Source organism: Neofelis nebulosa, chromosome 3 (genome assembly GCF_028018385.1).
Source record: "Neofelis nebulosa isolate mNeoNeb1 chromosome 3, mNeoNeb1.pri, whole genome shotgun sequence".
NCBI lineage: Eukaryota > Metazoa > Chordata > Mammalia > Carnivora > Felidae > Neofelis > Neofelis nebulosa.
The window spans coordinates 140,921,661-140,943,395 of record NC_080784.1 but is presented as its reverse complement, the minus strand read 5'-3'; the positions used below and the strand labels follow the sequence as shown (position 1 = coordinate 140,943,395).

Here is a 21,735-nt window from a genome sequence, read left to right as displayed (position 1 = left end):
TAATTCTATCCATTTTGGTTTCCGTATTTTGAAACTATGTTTTCAAAGGTTTGTTCAAGGTTATAATTGTTCTATCTTTCTGTATTGAATCTTTTATCATTGTCTAGTGACTCTCCATCTCTAGGAACAGTTTTTGTCTTCAAACTCATTTGTCTCATACTAATATGCTAATACCAACCCTCTTTTGGACATCTTCGTATGCATATTCTTTAAACAGTTAACTTTCAACTGTACATTTTATATCATATTTTTTATCCATTCTAAGAACCTTTGTTTTTTAACTTAAACATTTAGCCATTTACATTGATTGTCATTACTTAACTCTTTTAATTTACTACCATATGTATCAGTTAGCTAGTGCTGCCATAACAAAATACCACATACTGGGTGGCTTAAACAACAGAAATTTATTTTCTCACAGTCCTTGAAGCTAGGAGTCAAAGATAGATCAAGATGTCAGCAGGGCTGGTTTCTTCTGAAGCCTTCCTCCTTGGCTTGCCAGTACCCCTTTCCTACTAAGTCTTCACATGGTCTTTCCCCTACGTACAAACCCCTGATGTCTATAGGTCCAAATATCCTCTTCTTATAAAGTTAGACTGGATTAGGGACTACCCTCATGGGCTCATTTAAATTTAATAACTTCTTTAAATGCCCTATGACCAAATACATTCTCTGAGGTACTGAGGGATAGGGTTTCAACATACGGATTTTGAGGGGACACAATTCAGCCCATACCACTATCATTACATTTTGAGCAAAATATAGACATTTTCACACCAAAGAATGAGACTTTTCTTTGGTTGACAAAAGACTCTTGCTCAGAGAAATCCTAGAGGAGGTCCAGTTGACCCTTGAACAACGTGGGTTTGAATTACACAGCTCCACTTGTATGTGGATTTTTCCTGCCTCTCACATATTTTTCATCTACCTTCTTGCCCTCTGTTTCATTGATTGATCACTTTTTCCTCATTTTTTTCTTCCTCTAATAATTTAAAGATCATATACAGTATTTTCTATTTGTTGATGGTGGTCCTAGATTTATACATGTATATTTATCAAATTCTAGAATTAATCAATATAACTGCCTTTATTCTTAAAAATCCAAGGACATTCCAACATTTTAACATATATGTTTGTTTTAAAATTTTAGACATATTATTGTTTTTTATATTACAGAAGACATTATTATTATTCTTTTACACAGTCAGTATTTGTTTATTATTATATTTTTTCCATATATTTTCTTTGATTATCATTCTATTCTTTATCTCTGACCTTTCAGTTAGAGTCATTTTCTTTTGCATGAAGTACAGTTGACTCTTGAACAACATAGGAGTTAAATGTGCCAACCCCACCACGCAGTCAAATATCTGCATACAACTTTAACTCCTCAAAAACTTAACTAATAGCCTACTGTTTTTTGGAAACCTTACTGATGACACAAACAGTTAACTAACACATATTGTGTATGTTGTATGTATTATATACTGTATTATTACAATAAAGTAAGCTAAAGAAAAAAAAATATTAAGAAAATCATAAGGAAGGAAAAATACATTTACAGTACTGTACTGCAGTTATTGAAAAAAATCCACATACAAGTGGAGTTGTGTCATTCAAACCCACGTTGTTCAAGGGTCAACTGGACATCCTCTAGGATTTCTCTGAGCAAGAGTCTTTTGTCAATCAAAGAAAAGTCTCGTTCTTTGGTCTGAAAATGTCTATATTTTGCTCATTAGAAAGATACTTTCTCTGGATGTATACTTCTGGAATGATTCTTCTTTTCTCTGGACACATGGAAGATTGTTTTCATCCTTTTATTTCTCTGCCCTATGTTGAGGCAATAAGTCGTATTAGTCTCTCTACCTGAAAGCCTGGATTTTGTTTCTGGTCACCTCCAACCACCCAAATCATGAAATTCTTGCTGAGATTCCCTGGGGTTGGGCACATGCCTGCAGGCCAAAGATGGCTTTAGGGCTCTGCTTTCCTTTCTGGGGGTCTGGTTTCACTAAGTGTTTGACTCTAGTATTCCTCGTTTTCTTGCCCGTGCATCAACGCATGTTACAAGTTGCTTTTTAGATATTATCCAGAATTTGTATTTTTCAGCAGGAAGGTCTGTTACAATATTTGGTATGCCATTCTGTTGAAAAAATAAGGCTGGCCCGTCTCATTTAAAAAGAGAGACAGGGACAAAGACAGAGGCAGACAGAGGAGTCTTTTTTTTCCCCTGTTAATAGAGTTCCATTTTAAAGTAGAGGACTTATTTGGGACTTTTTATTTCTCTCTCTCTCTCTCTCTCTCTCTCTCTCTCTCTCTCTCTCTCTCTCTGTGTGTGTGTGTGTGTGTGTGTGTGTGTGTGTGTGTATGTGTGTGTGTGTGCCTGTATGACTTGCCTAACATCAGGAGCAGCCTTGATGGAATAAAGATTCCAAGCACCTTTAGGACTGCATAGGAAACATCGATAGTTACAGCACATAGTGTTGTTTAAGCAGGGATAGCAATGTTAGGTATGGGTTTAATAGTGTAATAGTCCCAGGAAGTCTCATTGAGATACTATCCATTTAAGAATTTGTGCTGCAAAAGCTAAAAACTGTGTGGCTAAAATCATGGAGAAATCTAAATTTAACTGGAGTTATATGGTGAAAATGAAAAGGACTAGGGATTGAATCTATGTAAGTCTGAGCACAGGAATGACAATGCTAGCTCTTTCTGCCATATCTATGGGAAATGGTACTGATCCGTCACCATACTTCCTGTCCTTAAGCCAAGAATGTACCTCAGAATCCTTCTCAACACAGTATCCTTAGCACTCAATGCCAAACAACCACAGCAGGCAGGTGAGATTTAGCAAACTAGCAACTAGCAGTAAACCATGACTTATTCTTCTGCTTTTCAACTGGGAAGCTGTTAGCAACGTGTTTCCTCAGGTTCGGCTGGGAAAAAATTCTTTTAGTTTTCTGAAAGCTCTGCTGTCTAAGGTAACCCATGTCAGTACTTCCTATAATTGACTACACAAAGATACAACAAGGAACCATCTAATGATTGCTGGAGAGGAAAAGGAAGATTCTTTATAGTTTCTTCCAAATGTAGAACTTTGCCATAAAATTCTGCAGTTTGAATTCAATTTGGAAATAAATACATCAAGAACTCTTCCAGTTACAGTTGTATTTTTTTGTTTCCTCACTTGTTTGTTTTGTTTTTCTCTTAGAACTTGAGATCAATGTCCGTTGGCTCGGTAGAGAAAAGATTACAGTTCTTTTATTTGCGTGAGCTTGTTCCCACTTAAGGACCTTGGCATCAGGTATTCCCTTTGCCTGAGAGGCTTCTGTTCTAGATCTTTACATGGCTAACTTTTTCTCATCCTTCAGACTTCAAGTCATGGTTTAAATTAGCCTCCCCAAGGTCTTTTCTGATTACTTGAAGTAGGCTTCACCACAGGCAACTCATTCTCCAGTCAACCATCTTCTTTATTTGCTTTGTTTATTTATTTGCTTTATTTGCTTCTTTATTTGCTTTATTTATATGGCATTTATCACTCTCCAGAAGTACTTTTTCCTTTCCATATCTCATCTGTCTCCCCTCACCAGAACATAAGTTCTGAGAGGCCAGGATACTTACTGTCTTGTGTCCTTGGCACTTACAGTGGAACCTAACATGTAGTAGGTGAATAACAATATTGTGCAAGAATTAAGATGAATGAGAAATATGTACTTGCTGTTTATTTTGACTTATGGAATTAATTTGTAAGGTGACTTTAATTTATAAAGAGATTTTTTGACTTTAATGGTCATGAGAAGGAACCAGATATTTATATCTCTATAACGGAAACTATATAAGCATTCAGATGGAAAAATGATGTAGTGATTAGAAAGACAATCACATGAGCCAGAGTTTTAATCTCAATTTTCCATTTCTAGCTGTGAGAACATGAGTGAAGTACTCAACCTCTCTGTTCCTCAGTTTTCCCATCTAAAAAATAGTATGACAAGAGGCTTGTGGGTGGTTCAGTTGGTTAAGCATCCAGCTCAGGTCACCATCTGGTGGTTTTGTTTTCACCAGCTCAGGTCACCATCTGGTGGTTTTGTGTTCGAGCCCCACATCAGGCTCTACGCTGGCAGTGCAGAACCTGCTTGGGGTTCTCTCTGTCTCTCCCCCTGCCCCTCCCCCACTCCTGTTCATGCTTTCTCGCTCTCTTTTCCATTCTTTCTCTCAAAATAAATAAATAAACTTAAAAAAATTATGACATCAAGACCATAGGACTGGGGGACAAGTAAATAATATACTACAAACACTTAATGTCTGCCCTTTAGAAGACCTCTATAAATTATTTACTGATATTGTCATATAAAATTATTGTAAATGCACATTATATGAATGTGAAGTTAACTTGTAATGAATTTCTTCATTTGTCAGGAGTAAATACTCATACCTACTTCCTAGGATCATGGCAAGGCTGAAATGTAAAGCATTTAAGAATAGGGTCTGATACATGTAACGCCCCAAGTCTCTAGCTTTCATTATCATATGCAATGTATTCAAATAACTTTTGTTCATTTACTCTTTCTATTCTCCATCTTTTGTGTGTTCTACCAGACCGTGATCTTTATTCGTGACAAAAACTCACATGGGCAGGAAGTGTCAGGATACATTGACTATGCCCACAGACTAAAGATTGAAGATTTTGAAGTCTATTTTAGTGGAAAAAGAAGACTTCTTCCAAAACCCACAGATATGAGGTAAATTATATGCACTCTTCACACTTTCAATAAGAGAACAAGCTCCTCAGTGGCCTGGTAAAAGATCTTTATTTTATGTTCTACATCGTGCCTGGAGTAGAGATATCTATATATATCTATATAGATATGTGTGTATGTATCGCTCTCTCTCTCTCTATCTCTCTCTATCTCTGTCTCTAAAGTATATATATATATATATATATATATATATATATATATATATATATCTGTGTAGATATGCATATACATATGCATTTGGAATATGATAAGATTGGTTTGGATACAAAATAAAAAAAATTAAGTGGGGAATGATCATAGATGTACTTTTTCCATTAACAGTCTGAGGAAGAGAACTTTTCAGAGATGAGGTAAGTAAATTTTCAGTGACATTCCTTTTAAATGATAAGTAGAGCCTAAAAATGGCTAATCTCATAAGCTCTTGCCCACTGGGGACTTGGTCTGCTTAGGAGCCTCGGGAACAGTCCATCTAACACATTCTCCTCCCTCTTTTCTTTGGCCACCAACCAAAGTACAAGCCTTTGACTAGCTCACCCTCATTTATTCTCATCACTGGCCTATTCTGGGATTCCTCCCCACCCACATTCTTTTTACTGTTGACCCCTGCCCTTTCCTCTGGAGACCTCAACCTATCACAGATGATCTGCTCTATACTGTCAGTTTATTCACAGATCAGCCCTTCTACCTTCTTCTGAATAGCTCTCAAGCTAACTTTTTAATTCTCTTACTTTCCATAGAATTCAAAAGTGGTAGCAGTATTCTACTTGAACTCTCCACTGTATCCAGATTATTTGACACTTACAATAAATAACACTCTGCTCCTCTGACATTCCTGCCATTTTTATGCATCCTATGGCTATTTTCTAAAGACTTCTTAACTCATCATCACCTTAATGGACCCACCTTTTCTTATCTCACCTACAAGTCACTTAACTCCTCTCTTCCAATCTTTTTTGTGCTCTGGATGTATCTATCCTGCTAACATCAAAAGTAGATTGATACGGACTTTTTTTTTTTTTTTTAATGCACCTGTAGCCGAATTCCTGGATTCTCCTAGGGGAAATTTTAGGAAATTTCACTGAGGTGTGGATATCCAGAAATATTCTAAAAAATATCCAGAAATATTCTAAACCTCCACCCCACCCTCAAGACCTTTGTTGCCAACTGCTGACACTGACTCCTCTCAATATGATTTGCCTCACTTTTCACATGTTACGTTCAGTCTAAACATAGAGACTACCACCTGATTCTTTTTGTCAACCAAAATAGACTTCCTCACTAGTCAGTGTTCCCCTCAGAGTACCCTTCTGATTGTTTTCACTCACAATTCCATTCCAGCAGCCTGTGGCCCCTGGGCCTGCCGTCTGCATTCAGAATATGACTTCTCCTGACTCTTGGCCTACAACCATGCTGTCTTGTCCATTCGCCCAGTTCTCAGAGGGCCAATTTGCTGCAAACCTGTGCACATTCTTCCAACACAGTGAGACCTGTGCTTCCCCAAGAACCATAAGGGATATATGCCCTAGGAATGACTCAGGCTTTTTTTCTGGCGACAGTTCTGAAGCAAAATACGTCTGACCTTAGGTGGCCGCACCCTCTACTTTTAGAAATAGATTTATTTCTTGAAGAAGAATTGATAGTTTATTCTTACCAAGTGAAATATTCCTTTATACATATATCTAGTCTCACAACATTTTTACAAATCCAGAGAAAAAATACCAACTTGTTCTGTTTAGAGCTAATTTATTCAACATGTTTTGATGCTTTCCATCCATCTTTCCACTGAAGCTACACTTCATCTGTTCTCCCTGTTTTTAAAAATTCTCAAACTGACTCTCTCAACTAGCCCCTTTATCTTGCCTCTAAACATGCTGAAGCCATTTCTATATTAAAAAATGAAATCATCTTGGGGCACCTGAGTGGCTCAGTCGGGTGAGCATCTGATTCTTGATTTTGGCTGAGGTCATGATCTCACTGTTATGAGATCAAGCTCCACATCAGGGCTCTGTGCTGACAGCACAAGGCCTGCTTGGGATTCTCTATCCCTCTCCCTCTGCCCCTCCCTGACTTTCTCTCTCTCTCAAAATAAATAAAAAATAAACTAAAAATATAAAAAATAAACAAATAAGGAAATATTCCTTGCACTCCAACTATTTCACTCCCTCTCTTTCAGTTTTTATCTGAGCTCCTCAAAATAACAAGTGTCTCCATTTCTCACTCCTCAGGTAGGTGCTAACCCAAGGTAATTAGTTCTCTGCCACCATTATTCAAATGGAATGACTCCTGCAAACAGCACCAATGACTGCCAACTTCAACACCCTGTGGATTATTTTCAGTTCTTCTCTTACTTAACTTCTCTACCTTATTTGGTTAGTGTTGATTAATCATTATGCTGAGTAACCCTTTCTTCTCAACACTATTCAAATACCCTTTTTATTTTCAGAATCCCTCATTGAACTGTCCCCTTGTTTATTTCATACATGTTGGCATTCACCAGAGATCATCCTTAGGCTTCTTTTCTTATAATGTACATTCTCCTGGGTGATTTGACCACTTTTCTAGAGTTGAGTTGTGTTCACAGCTACAACCTTAACACAGATCTCTCTTCTTATTTCATATTCATGTATCCTACTGCTTACTTCAGAGAACCTTCTGTGTATCTCATTAGCACCTAAAATTTATTTTCAAAATTAAACTTGTTTTAATCTCTGAAGTGTGCTGTTGCTTCTGTATCCCCTGCCTTGGATAATGGCATTGCCCTTGCAACCCAAGGCATATCCAGATGTTATCCTAGACCTCTTCCTCTCCACCACCACTCCATAACTAATAATTTACCAAAAATATTAGATTCTATAACCTAAACATCTTTGTTTATATTAAAGCAAATGTAAAATGTGTCATTTCACCTATATGAATTGTTCATACTAATACTTCAGTATGAATCTTTATCTGATAACATTTTAACAGAAAACATCAAGATGTTGTCATACTAACTAATAATGCTTTAATATCATCTAATACATAGTTAGTTCTTACTCATATTTCATTGATTGTCTTAAAGTTATTTTTTCACAGTTGGTTTAACCACATCGAAATCCAAATAATTTTGTGTTTTCTTATTCTATCTTCTGCAATTCTTTTCCTATGTAACAATCCTCTCCTTCCTTTTATTTTTTATGCTGTTGATTTGTTGGAGAAACCACATCATTTATCCCAAGAAATGTCTCGTATTCTAAATGTGACTGATCACTCTACACTGTTGTTTTACATCCCACCTCTATCCCTCTATTTCCTGTCAGCCAGCTTGATGAAATCCAGGCTCAATTTTTTTTTTTTTTTTAGGTAAAAATTTTTAATATGTGAAGCTCTGTGAGCTTGATGAATGGGTTCAGGTGGTATCAGTCTGATCACTGCACAATAAAGTTCCCCATCATTCCACCCAAATGGTTTTAGCATATAATAATGAAATGTATCTAAATATTTTTACTAAGGATTGTGTAATGGTAATTCTCTACTACTGTCATTTGTTCCTCATTTTTAGCTAGAATTCTTCCACAGAGAATAATTTTTCCTCATCACTTATTTGGTTATCCTAAAATAGAATTCAGTTCATGCAGAAAAACAAAATAAATATTTGATCATTTTCCTACACTTATGAAAAAAATGCAAAATCAAAAACACAAAAGAGTACACAGAGAATGCTAAATTGTTTTCAAAGTGGTTATACTAATCTGTACCCACCAGAAGTGCTGTATAGTTAACACACATTTTTCCTCCCCCTGTAGTGAATTATAAAAGATCTCTCATTGTGGTTTTTAACTTTCATTTCTGTAATTACTGATCAGGCTGGGTATCTTTTATTGGTTGTTCAAATTTCCTTTCTGTGAATTATCTATTAAGACTTTTCCTCATCTTTTCTATTAGTTATTTATTCCTCTTTTTCTTACAGATTGTGAATTCTTTTTATCTTTTGGACATTGATTAATCCTTTGTCTCTTGTATGTATTGAAAACTCCCATCCTCCCATGTGCAACTCTCTTTTCACTTCCTTTACATTAACTTTTGATGGTCAGAAGTCAGAGGTTTTGATAGTCAGATTAATATATTTGGTTAATATATTTCTTTTCATCTGAAGTTTGCACTTTCTTGTGTTTTGTTTAACCATCCTTATCCTTATGGAAGACATAATGATATTGTCCTATACAGTATGGTTTTGCTTTTATTTTTTTTACATCTTTAACCCAGACAGATTTAATATTATATATGGCTATTGGGCAAGGGTCTACTTTTTGTTATTGTTTTCCTGTATGACTCATAGTTTGTCCTAGAACATTTATTGAAATGTCCACTATCATCTCTCTCATATCTGCTACACCATTTGTGGCATAAGTTAGGTTCTGTACATGTTAGCTTGTTTCTGGGCTCACTCTTTAGTTTTATTGGTCTTTCCTTGAAATAATAGGATCTTGCTCATTTAGTATATTTTAGGAATAATTCTTGGCATGAAGAAAAGTAGGTTTTTCTTCTTCAGAAGCATCTAGGTTACGCTTGTCCCTTACTCTAACATAGAAATTCTAGAATTGGTTTGTGAAGTTCACACACAAAAAAGCTGTAATTTTGATTGGAATTGCTTTTGAGTTGTCACCAATGTACAGTTAATTGGCATCTTTATGATATTAAATCTTCCATTTATCTACTTAATTTATTTATGCCTTTTAAAATTTCTTTTAACATATTAGTGAGTTTTATCATTTTTTTCCTCATCAGTGCTAGATAATTTCTGACCTTTTAAAAAAGTTATCTCTATTCTAATGATCCCACTGAATAATTTTTACCACATGAACTTAACTTAAGCCATCTATCACAATCAAACTTTAGATTTTTCACTCAACAGATTTCATGCCAAAAAAAATGACCAAACAGTTGTTACCGGGGTGGGGAGGGGGGTATATTTGGTATATGTAGTTCCATACTTAGTTCAATTCAGAACTAAAACAAAGACTTTAAAATTGAAGATTTCATAAAAGTCTCTCTATGTTTACTTACCTTTTGACATGCTATTTTATTCTGTGTAGGAAGAGACATTAGTTCTATGATTGGAATCCTGTGTTGTGGAAAATATAAATATCACAGCTGAGGCTATTATGAAATGCAGCAGAAGAAAGGGCCCTGGGAACTTGATGTTTTGTCAGTCCATCCTGACCACGTGTTTAAGATTCAATACCTTCCTGTCAGCATATGTGAATAACTTAGTTGTTCAACACACAGTATTCTTACCATCTGAGAGAGGAGAGAATAGGTAAACCACTTGGTAAAGTTCACGAGAGAAACAATGGTGAGTGAGAGCAAGTTCTTAGCAACTGTAATTCACTGCTCACCTCCAGAACACTATTTTGGCTTTAAAAGCTTTTGTATTCTGAGCATAACTGCGCTATGTAGAATCCTTGATTTCTATTCTGTTCCACATTTAGCTGCTTATGTTTCCATATTTATGTATCCATATCATGTCCACAAAGATCTAAGGTCTGCCTAGAGAGCACTACCTGTTTCTCAAGTTGAATGGTCAGGGGGAAATGAAAAAGTTTTCTTCGTGTTTCTCTTTGGAGAGTCTATGAAATATTCATACCCTTGACCGAGGAATGGCCCTAAATACTAAAGCTTTGAGATATTATTTATCAAATTTCCCTTGAAATCCCATTGTCTGTTTTTTTTTTTATTTTTTATTTTTTTTAACGTTTATTTATTTTTGAGACAGAGAGAGACAGAGCATGAACGGGGGAGGGTCAGAGAGAGGGAGACACAGAATCTGAAACAGGCTCCAGGCTCTGAGCTGTTAGCACAGAGCCCGACGCGGGGCTCGAACTCACGGGCCGCGAGATCATGACCTGAGCTGAAGTCGGCCGCTCAACCGACTGAGCCACCCAGGCGCCCCCCATTGTCTGTTTTATTAAAATATTTAACATGCCAAACTTCTGAAGTTAGAATTTAAAGTTGTGCTTACCATGTGCCTAAGTGTGTTCTCATGAAACCATCTGGTAATAGATTAGCAGGTTCTCATGTTTAAAAGAAAAAGGAGTAAATGACTCAGTTCTTCTGCAAGAGGTATGTAAAATATTGCCTATTTTTAAAGTTATTAATGTTGTTCCACATCTAAATATGGTGACTAACTAGTAGAATATCAGTTTAGTCTCTTTAACAGATATTTACTGAATTTGAAAGAGAGGGAATACTTTAAGTGAAAAAGAATTCTGACTGAAGGAGACTTTCCACAACCCTCTAGCTCCTTGATGTCCAAAGTGTAGTCCATGGACCAGTAGCATCAACAATAAAGCATTTGAGGCTCTACGCTAACCAGTGAATCACAATTAGCCTTTAACATGATCCCGCAAATTTCAATATGCATATTAAAGTTTGAGAAGCATATTCGAGACCTGTGCTGTGGCTGTTGAGCTCTTTAAATGTAACTAACTCTGAAATAAAATATGCCAGGTGTAAAATGCATACCTGATTTTGAAGATATTTTTATAAAAATATTAACTATCTGAATAATAGATATGCATTAATTACATGCTAAAATGATATGTTGGGTTAAATGAGATATATTATTAAAATTATTTCCCTTTTTTTTTTTTTTTTTTTTTTTTTTTTTTACTTTTCTTTAGTGTGACTGCTAGAAAATTTACAATGACATATGTGGCTCTTGTTTTGGTTCAATTCTCTCTCTCTCTCTCTCTCCACCCCCCCCCCACCTCTTTCTCTGTATGTGGGTATGTGTATATCTGTCTACTTGTCCTCAACCCAGAGGTTTAATCCCATCCTGATCTTTAGGACCAATATTAATCTTAGATAGGCGTGATGGAAGAAGCCATAGACCAAAGATCCAGTTAGTGTCTGGCTGCAGACATGTTTTGTTTGGCCTATACAATGTATTTAAATAATTGTTTCAGTATTTTAGAAACAGGAAATGTTACATAAAGTATATTGGATTCAGATTCTCTTAAAAACTAATTAAGGTCTTCCCACACTGAGCCCGTATTCTCTCATTTCAACATGATCTAGAATTAAATAGCCGCTGCCTCCTGAGATGGGGTATGTTCTCACCAGATTAACAAAGTCGTGGACTTGACCACTCACACAAACTGCATCTGCACTGTCCCCCTTAAGTTACTCATTTCTAGTACCGCCTGGATTCTTGCAGGCATTTGAGTTTCTGACTCCTGGCCTAAATTAACTTCTCAGATTTTAGGAGTCATATTTGCCGTCAGTCCAGTCATGCCCTGTGTTGCTCTACCACTCTGGATGAGTTGAATTCCAGCCCTTAGACCCACTCAGGTTCCTCCATGCCACTGTATGAGGCTGTACTCAAAGTCAGAGATAATTATGATGCTGATAAAAGTTAACTGAGCACTTACTGTGTACAGGGAACTCATAAAAATATACAAATAATTTATATTCATTATTTCACTTACTCTTCACTGCAGCCTTATGGCTTAGGGATTTTTTTTTTTTTCATCTTCTAACCTCAAACAATGTGCATCGTAGAGGTGTTAATTGGCTTAACCCAAAGTTCCACACAGATACATTTGCTTTCACAACTAGAAATCCAGGACCAAACAGAGATCTGTGGAACCCCAAATGCCATGATTTTTTTTTAAAAATCAGTACATGATTCTACTTTAGGACTCTGTCATGAAAAAATATCATTTTCCCCTTTGGTCTCATCTCTATATCCTAGTCATTGTCAGGTTGTATATTTCTTTTGCAGATGTGTATCTGACTTGACAAGACCTAATTTGGGATTGTTTTGCAGAACTTGAAGCAATCCCGCTATCCACAGTTAAGACTGGGGAATTTCAGCCATCCTGTACCCACCCTTGCCACTTCCTCCTTTCATTGAGCTTGGCAGAAAACAGCCCTTTGTACTTAACCAGGCTTTTATTTTCAGTCACTATGAGTAAGAATTACAGCGTCCCACAGCTTTGTGTGTGGAAGAGCTCTGGACAGAACTAAAAGTGGCCTTTAATTGTGGCTTCAGCCTAAAAGTCTTTAGGGAAAAATTGGCCCTGACTTGTTGAACCTCAGTTATGTCCCAGGATACTTTTAGAATCTATTCATATCCTCTGAACTGTGGTTCACATAATTTTTGTAATATTTACTTGGAATTCTTATACAAATAAATTTAATTTTCCAGTACTTAACTCATTTCAGTTTCTCTTTATCCCAAGCTAAACATTAAGTCCTATCTCTCATGGAAACCTCAAGGATGAAGAAGAGAGGTCCCCAAAGTTAGATTCAGATGGACCTCCTCCTGCCTGTCTATATAAAACCCAAATATACTAGAACTAACTGTTCCTACCAAACACCCACTGAAATATCTGCCTGCATTGTTCTATGGTAGAATTTTATCCAGACCCTGTTTGGTTCATTGTTAAAAAAAAAAAAAAAATCAAACTATCAGAGCTATCATTTGATAGTCTCTTTAATTGTCTGGAATGTGCTTCCCAAAAAATTATGCTCTGGGTAAACCTTAAGTGAATAATTACAGAGCTGAGACAACCTCTAGTTTATTGTCAACAATACTGTGATTAGGACAGGATTATTCTTTATGCAAGATATTTTCCAACATTTAAAAATTTTGGTAAAACATATGTAACATAAAATTTACCATTTTAACTATTTTTAAGTGCACTGTCCAGTGGCACTAAATACACTTAAATCGTCATGCAACACTTCCCGTTTATTATAAAAATTATCTTAACTTTGGAAATGTTCAAACAACAGCACAATAAATACCAATATACTCACAACCTAGACTAAACAGTTGTTAACATTTTTCCAAATTTGCTTCTACTCTCTTTAGTATGTTGCTGTGTGTATATACCATTTTAAAATAGCTTGCAGATTTCACCCCTAAATATTTCACCGTGAATCTCCTAAGGATAAGAATATCCTCCTACACAACATCACCGTTATCATACATGAGAAAATTAGTAATTATTTCCTATTATCATCAGCTCAAATTCAAATTGTCTTAATTGTTTCAAAATGTGTTTTATAAGTGGTTTTGTGATGCATCATCCAATCAGTGTACGAAAATTGCATTGCTTATGGCTCTTGACTGCCTTTTAATCTAAGCCACTTCCCCTGCACGTCCCAATAAGATTTTTTTTCCCTTGGTCATGACATTGACTTTTTAATGAGATAAAGCCAGTTGCTTTTTACATTGTCCCACATTATGTATTTGTCTGATTCTTTCCTTGTGGTATCTTTTAACTTGTTTCTCTTGTCTCTGTATTTTCTTGAAACTGGAAGATAAGTCTAAAAGAGTGATTGTATTAAGTGTAAATATTTTTTCACCAAGGAGTTTCAGTGGTGAGTAACTTTATACTGCATCATATCATGAGATACCTAATGTCAACTTGTCCCATTATTAGTAATGCTCAGCTTGACCCCAAGCTAAAGAAGAATTGTTAAATATCTCCTCTGAAAATATTTATTTTCCTTTGTTGGCAAAATTTTTATAGTAGCTAACCTAATATGAACTAACATTTATGTGTTTGTACAAACTTATTTGTTTGTCTATTTCCTGTTTAAAATCTACATTTTTAAAAGAAAGGTTATTAACAAATTAACCTTTGTATCTGGAATTTTTTCATTTAATTTTCTAAATTAGGAGAAAAGATGGTATTTGTTATAACAGAATTCATCAAATGGAGTTAAAGTTTTAGTGTAGTGTTATCAGGAATCACAGACAACTTCCAATGTGCACCAAAATTACACTTGCTTGTTGCTTGAAACTCAGAACCATTTTCCTAGAGAAACTGGGCCATCCCACAAAATGTCAAACCCATTATTTCTATTGAAAAATTAATTCTGTTGTATGTAACAAAAAGAAACTTGAGGACATCAAAGAGATGTCTCCACCCTCCTGTACCTTTGCTGTTCCAGCTATATGACAGCCATCTCACTGAGTTAATAAGTAGGGACTCACCATGGTCACGTTCATTCAGATGCCATAACTGTGACCATCACAAAATCAAAAAGTAAGGTAGCATGATGCCTCAGGGAATACACCTTGCTCTCTGGAGTAGTAGGCCAGATCAGTTTCTAATTTTAGAATACATATGAGTCAATACATTCCAGGTAGATTCTGTTCAAAAGCCCAACACTTAAAGCTTGGAGAATACTAGAAATATACTGATGATTGGAAATCTAGAAATGTAAGGATGCTTGAGTGTAAATCTCACAAATGAGAAGAAGATTCATGGCTTGCTTAAGCACAAAAGAGTGGATGTAATAGAAAGGTTATTAGGTCCTAGGTCTCTTAATCCGTAGTCCAGATTCTTTTAAGAGTCCAGCATGCTGTATATTTATCTATCTGTACATATGACTTGAGTGTCTGTATTTTGCTTTGCTTCATTTTATTTTAAAAGCAGCACTAGCTTAACCAGTGACAAGAAAATTAGTCCACTTGCTTGAAATAATTATCGTAATCACATATCAATCTATACCATTGTCTCTGGTCGGTGGCTGAGTTAACATGCAAAGAAAATGGAGAGTGGAGTCTATCTAAAGTACTTCCTGTGGGGGAAATTGTGGAGCCATTCTGGAATTGAACTTAACAGAGAGATTTATGGCTCTCTTCCCACCCTGTTTTCCACTTACCCCAGAAATTCTACTCTTCACTTTAGAAGAATCATCTCAAACTTCAGGAGTAGAGATTAGCATTCAGTATGATAGAATTCTACTTAAACCTCTTTTAAGATTCAAGACAATCAAAACCTTCCAAAGTTAAATTAAAAACTCCCATCAACTTCCCTGTCTGTTTTCATGGGTCTACCCACCTCTCCTCATGCTTTAATTACAAAGAACTACTACTCACCACTTCCTAGATACATCATGCTCTTTCATGACCCTCTACCAGAAATACCTGTACCCACAGTCTCCACTGAGCAAACCCCTTTTCTTCTTGTGTGTTTTTTTAAATTTTTTAATGTTTATTTAGTTTTGAGGGACATAGAAAGACAGAGTGTGAGCAGGGGAGGGGCAGAGAGAGAGGGAGACACAGAATCCAAAGCAGGCTTCAGGCTCTGAGCTGTCAGCACAGAGCCCAAGGTGGGGCTCAAAGTCACGAGCTGTGAGATCATGACCTGAACTGAAGTCAGATGCTTAACCAACTAAGCCACCCAGGTCCCCCTGAGCAAACCCTTTCTTGAAGACACAATTCAAGTGTGACCTTCTTTTCCAAACTCTTCAATTCTCTGGACTGATTTCACCAATATGATTCCATATCACTGTGTCCACCTCTTTTCCTTTGTATCAGTTACAACTTGATTTTGGCACGTTTACTGTAAGCTCTTCAACACAGGAACAACCATGATGCTGGAGGTTCTGGGTGCCAAATATCTGTACCTCCTCTCTTCTCATAGCTATAACTGGCAAGTAACTGACACAATAATCCCCATGGGGAGTTATTCAACAGATGGTTACTGAACACCTACCAAGTTCTAGGGCTGAGGTTACAACAATTGCCAGAAAAAAGTAAACATTTTCTCATGGAGCTTATTGTCAGTAGTAGGAGACAGAAAATAAACCAATGACAAATATATCTCTTCATCTATATGTATGCATACAAATACATATATATTATATAGATTTATGTTAAGTAGTTTAGCAAATTCAACATCGATATGAAATGTCAGAGCAAGATAAGTGCTGTGGAGGAAAATAAAACAGGGAAGGAGATTTCTGGTTGCCATTTTAAATTAAGGTGGTCATAGAAGTCCTCACTGCACTGTTAAGCTGGCATTTGCACAGAGACCTGAAAAAGTGAGCCACGGAGAGACCAGGCAGAAGGATTTTGTAGGCGGAGGACATAAGGCCCTGAATCTGTCTGTGTGGGAAACATCAGGGAGGCCACGCAGTGTGGCTGCAGTGGAGTGGCCATGGGAAACAGTTTAGGTAACAAGGTCAAGGAGGTAACAGAATCCCAATCACATAGAGCCTTACAGATTGTAAGGATTTCATTTTATTTTAAGTTTATTTATTTTGAGAGAGAGAGAGAGAGAGAGACAGAGAGACAGAGAGAGAGAGAGAGAGAGAGAGGAAGGGGCAGAGAGAAAGGGAGAGAGAGAGAATCCTGAGCCGGCTCCACACTGTCAGTGCAGAAGGCAACACAGGGCTTGAACTCACCAACCGGAGAGCATGACCTGAACTGAAATAAAGAGTCAAGCACTTAACTGGCGGAGCCACCCAGGTGCCCCAGGACTTCATTTTTATTCCAAGTAAAATAGGAAGCAAGTCACTGGAGAATTTTTAGCAGTGGAATGGTGTGATGTGCATTAAATTTTTACACAATCATGCTGTCTGCATAAATGAGAGAGCAGAGAGAGAAGTAGGGAAAAATAGAGGCTGCTGGAGCCTAAAGTATCAGATCTGTCAGTGGCGGTCCAATAATTTCAAGCACTGAGTGTCCTGACCAAGTTGCTCTGAGCTGTGGTCGTCACACTTCACCACACCCCTGAATCACCTGAAGTGCCTGTTAAAACCAGATTTCTGGGCCCCACTCCCAGCAGCCCTATCTCATTAACAAGCCGCCATCTGAAGGCATTGCACAAAAGAAAACAAGTTCCAAGTAGCTCTGTGCTGACTTTTCAGTGTAGCAACCCTACCCCTGGGAATATTTGGCTCAAAGGAAGTCAGATTGCCACACCTCAGATCAGTTACCCCTCCTACAGAAGCCTTCTTCTGTGGAAATGTGGGGCAGTATGTTCCTGTTTATATTACAGTTGTACCTCTCATGCCTATCTAAGGCCTGGCACATGGCAGGGACTTACTAAAACTTCATTACACGAACAAGTGTAATGAAACGAGTGATTTTTACTAAGGAAATCTTTAACCCAATTTTGAAAACTTTCAGGAATGAAGTTTTCACTTACAATATTTACTTAAACAGCATTGTGAAAGACAGTTCCAATACAAGAGAAAAGTTGTATATTCCTTGTACTTGGAGTTGATATTTATTTTTTAATAACCCTGGGTATCTGGCACAGTAATTTTGAAACTGAACTGGTTGTTAATACTATAGCAATTCTGTCAAAAGAGTATTATACTTATATGATTTTATTATATTGTATGTTAAGTCTGGTTATTTGCCATTGACTCACAAAATTTGCTTTGGTGGTAGGACAGAGTTTTTACTAGATTTGAAACTGTCAGATAACATGATAATCCTTTCATAGGTGTTTTCCAAATCAAATTCGGTCTCACAGCATGAAGTGAAAGTTAGAGAGTAATTAAAATTTGAGTATAAGCTTGCTTTTATTGTTTTCCTAAGTATCCAAGAGTATCATGTGTGATATGTACAGAGTCTCTGAATTTCCTGCTGGCGTTAGTATAGAAATGATTTTCTTTATTTTATTGAATTTCCTGGTTCCAGTTTGTTATGTAAAAGGAGTGCATTGGGCAATGAGACATGAAGCTTATGCTTGAACTTTAAAACTTCAACTGCCAAATTACTTATAAAATTCATTATTAAATTCATTTCGTCTCCAATTTTAAGAAATTGAATGGCACAATGGTAAGCCAGTTTCTTCAAACAATATAGAATTTCCTTTTTAATATTACAAAATGTCACATAAATTTCAAAACCAGGACATTTTGAAAAATCAAATTGATGTTAAGGATTCTCTTGTGAAAAGAACGATCTGTATATTATTTTGCAATTCCCCTACCCCTACTTTTAGGAGTAAAAATGAGTCATTTTAAAGAACTAAATAATTCAGTTCAATTTGATGATCTCTCAATTTGTATCCATTGACTAACTTGAGAAGAACGAAACAGAAACCCTGAGTCAATTATGCTTGATCTTTGATTATCTCTATAGGAAAATCCAGGAACATTTGAAGATTTCACACCCAGTCCTAACCGTGTTCACATGAAGTAGTCAAACCTAACTGCAGTTCTCCTGAGCATTTGAATTCAGGAGCGATTAACATAATTCTTTGCCTAATTTTCCCACGTAAGCAAAATTAGATGTTACTTAGCTGTAGAAACAGCAGTATAATGTATTCATTTAAACTCTTACACACACACACACACACACACACATAGTAAAGGCTTATTAAGACATTAATATTCTGAGTCATTAATATTCAATCACCCATACATCTGTAAAGGCACAGCAGAAGGAAAGCTAATTTGGTAACATAGACTTGGGGCGCTTGGGTGGCTCTGTTGAGCATTCGACTTCAGCTCAGGTCATGATCTCACGGTTCGTGAATTCGAGCCTCACGTCCGGCTCTGTGCTGACAGCTCAGAGCCTGGAGCCTGCTTCGGATTCTGTGTCTCCTTGTCTCTCTGCCCCTCCCCTGCCCACACTCTGTCTGTCTCTCTCAAAAATAAATAAAACGTTAAAAAAATAATTTGGTTACATGGATTTAAAACCCCGCTACCAACACTGCTCTTCTTTTAACTCTCAAGCATGTTTATTTCCTACCACTATTTATGGTTGATTTTTACTTTTTGCATAACAATTTTTTAAAGCAAGAATAGGAGATAAACCCTTCAGCTGCGTAATTCTATTCATGACCAACCTTACAGCCCGGTAACGCGTGCACGCACCTGTGCCAAAATGTAATGAAATGGAATTATGGCACTTTCTTAAGCAGTGTAGCTTATTTAGTCCTAACCCAGAATTCAACCTCTTCTTTCCCTTTCCCACCTTCTAATAAAGAAAGGAAAAAAACAAGCCCAACACGAAAAGGCAGTTCGTTGGGAATGCCAACGTCCCTTCTTATTAACTCCCATAATCTCTGTTCATTATTTTCCATCTGACTGGAAGTCTGCAATGCCAAAGCTTTGTGAGTTTCCTGTTTAAATCATAGGGTGTGCTGGGTGCCTAAGTCCTTTGACTATGATGCACTATCAAGAAAGTGCAGAAAAATGAATGTGGAAGAGAAAGGAAACAAAATGAAAGGAAAGGGAAAAGGAAATAAGAAAGAAAGTGGCAGGGGGGAAGGAAGGGAGATAGGAGGGAGGAAGGAAAAGAAAGAAAAAAGAAAGGGAGGAAGAGGGAGGAAGGAAAGAAGGAAAAAAGAAAAGCTTGACGTTTATATTGAGGTATCTAACTTGAAAAATCTTGAATCTTTTCATTTCATGTGTGAATACATAAAGAGAGTCCATCAAGCAAGAATTTTTGCCTTGGTTCTTCAACTCATGTTGATTAAAGCCACTTTAAAGGCATTTGGGTAAAATACTCCATAGAAGTTGGTTAATCTACCTGTAATAGATAAGAACAAAATTAGAAACTTGCTCATTTTGCTGGAAAGGTTTGTTTGCTTTATTTTCCAAATGCATACTTTATGTTCTTCATAAATTTAGGTTCATCCTCACTAGTTTTCAAGGAATACGTATGACTTGAAGGATATAGAACCAGATTATTATTCTTGGTGTCTTTCTATAGTCAATACCCTTGAATGCTCTCTTTTAAAAAAAGGTATTGGGGCGCCTGGGTGGCGCAGTCGGTTAAGCGTCCGACTTCAGCCAGGTCACGATCTCGTGGTCCGTGAGTTCGAGCCCCGCGTCAGGCTCTGGGCTGATGGCTCGGAGCCTGGAGCCTGTTTCCGATTCTGTGTCTCCCTCTCTCTCTGCCCCTCCCCCATTCATGCTCTGTCTCTCTCTGTCCCAAAAATAAATAAAAAATGTTGAAAAAAAATTAAAAAAAAAAAATAAATAAAAATTAAAAAAGGTATTAATGAGAACTGTCACAAAGAGATTTCAGTCACTATTTCTGTACAAGCCGTCTAGGATTAGCCCGTAGTTTAAACTCTTCTAAAGATGAAAATGAGTTATTTAGCTCATCTGGGAAGCAGCTGTGCAGAACTATGGAAGGCAGTGTGGTAAGGAAAAACCACTATTAGGTAAACAAAGCAACAGAAAGATGGTGAAAAGGGTAAAGGAATAAGAGACTAGAATCCATTCAAACAAAACTTACTTGGATGAATGAGGAAGAAAGCCTTTTCTTGCCAACACAGTAAATGTTTAATCTGGAAAAGCATGCTTCCACATCTGGCTTATGTTTAATATTGTAAATACTACTTCTTTCATTTTTTAATTTTTATTTTTGATGTAAATGTTGGTTTGTTAACAAAGATAAAATAGAAATCGGTGGGGAGATGTGGTATTAATATTACAGATGCTAAATATTTCAAATAAAATATTCAAAATACAAAATATTACCTGCTCTCTAACATATGCTAGCGAAGTCTCTAAAGAAAGTGAAAATATTGGAAGTAATAAACATTTATGTTGTTTGAATATGAGTCACCTAATATATTAACTACTATGGAAAAAACTCTCCAAATGACCAGAGTAATTATTTTCTGGTACTTGGAATACAGTATGATTTTCAAAGTGGGTATAATTCATTTAAAAGAAAAAAGGAAGTAAAAATGATGTAGTTATGTTTGGTTGAGGATAGTATCATAATTTTTTTTTTAACTTGAGAGAGAGTGTGTGCACAGGTAGGAGAGAAGCACAGAGGGTGAGAGAGATGGGGTGGGGGAGAAGTATTAAGCAGGCTCCACTCTCAGTGAGGAGCTTGATGCATGGCTTGATCCCGTGACCCTGGGATCATGACCTGAGCTGAAACCAAGAGTCAGATACTCAACCCACTGAGCCACCCAGGTGCCCCTGTAATGTTTGTGTGCAGGAATAAACTAGTTCCAAATGAATTTTTCCTCAATTTCCTGAGGAACTACCCTGATTGAATATTGCTATTCGTCTACTCCTCAAGTCAGCCATGCAGTTAATACATGGCCTCCTGGGGCTTCTTGGCTAGTCTGTTCAAAAGTCAGGTCATGTGTAAGGCAAATAAGTCCGCAAAAAAAAAAAAAAAAAAAAAAAAAAAAAAAAAAAAAAAAAAAGATAAATTCAATAAATTGGAAGTCTATGTACCTGGGAAGAGAAATAAATAAAATTG

At 36.6% G+C, this 21,735-nt stretch overlaps 1 protein-coding gene across 4 annotated transcripts in view; it reads left to right on the top strand.

Moving 5' to 3' along the window:
• Positions 1–21,735, top strand: part of CFAP299 (cilia and flagella associated protein 299) — a 585,593-nt gene that overhangs the window by 500,249 nt on the left and 63,609 nt on the right. For all 4 annotated transcript variants that reach the window (XR_009259483.1, XM_058722135.1, XM_058722134.1 and 1 more), the window contains exon 4: positions 4,594–4,736. Coding sequence is in view for 3 of the 4 variants with exons in the window: in XM_058722135.1 (XP_058578118.1) it covers positions 4,594–4,736 (143 nt within the window). In the remaining variant the exon portion in view is untranslated. The remainder of the gene's footprint in view (positions 1–4,593; positions 4,737–21,735) is intronic.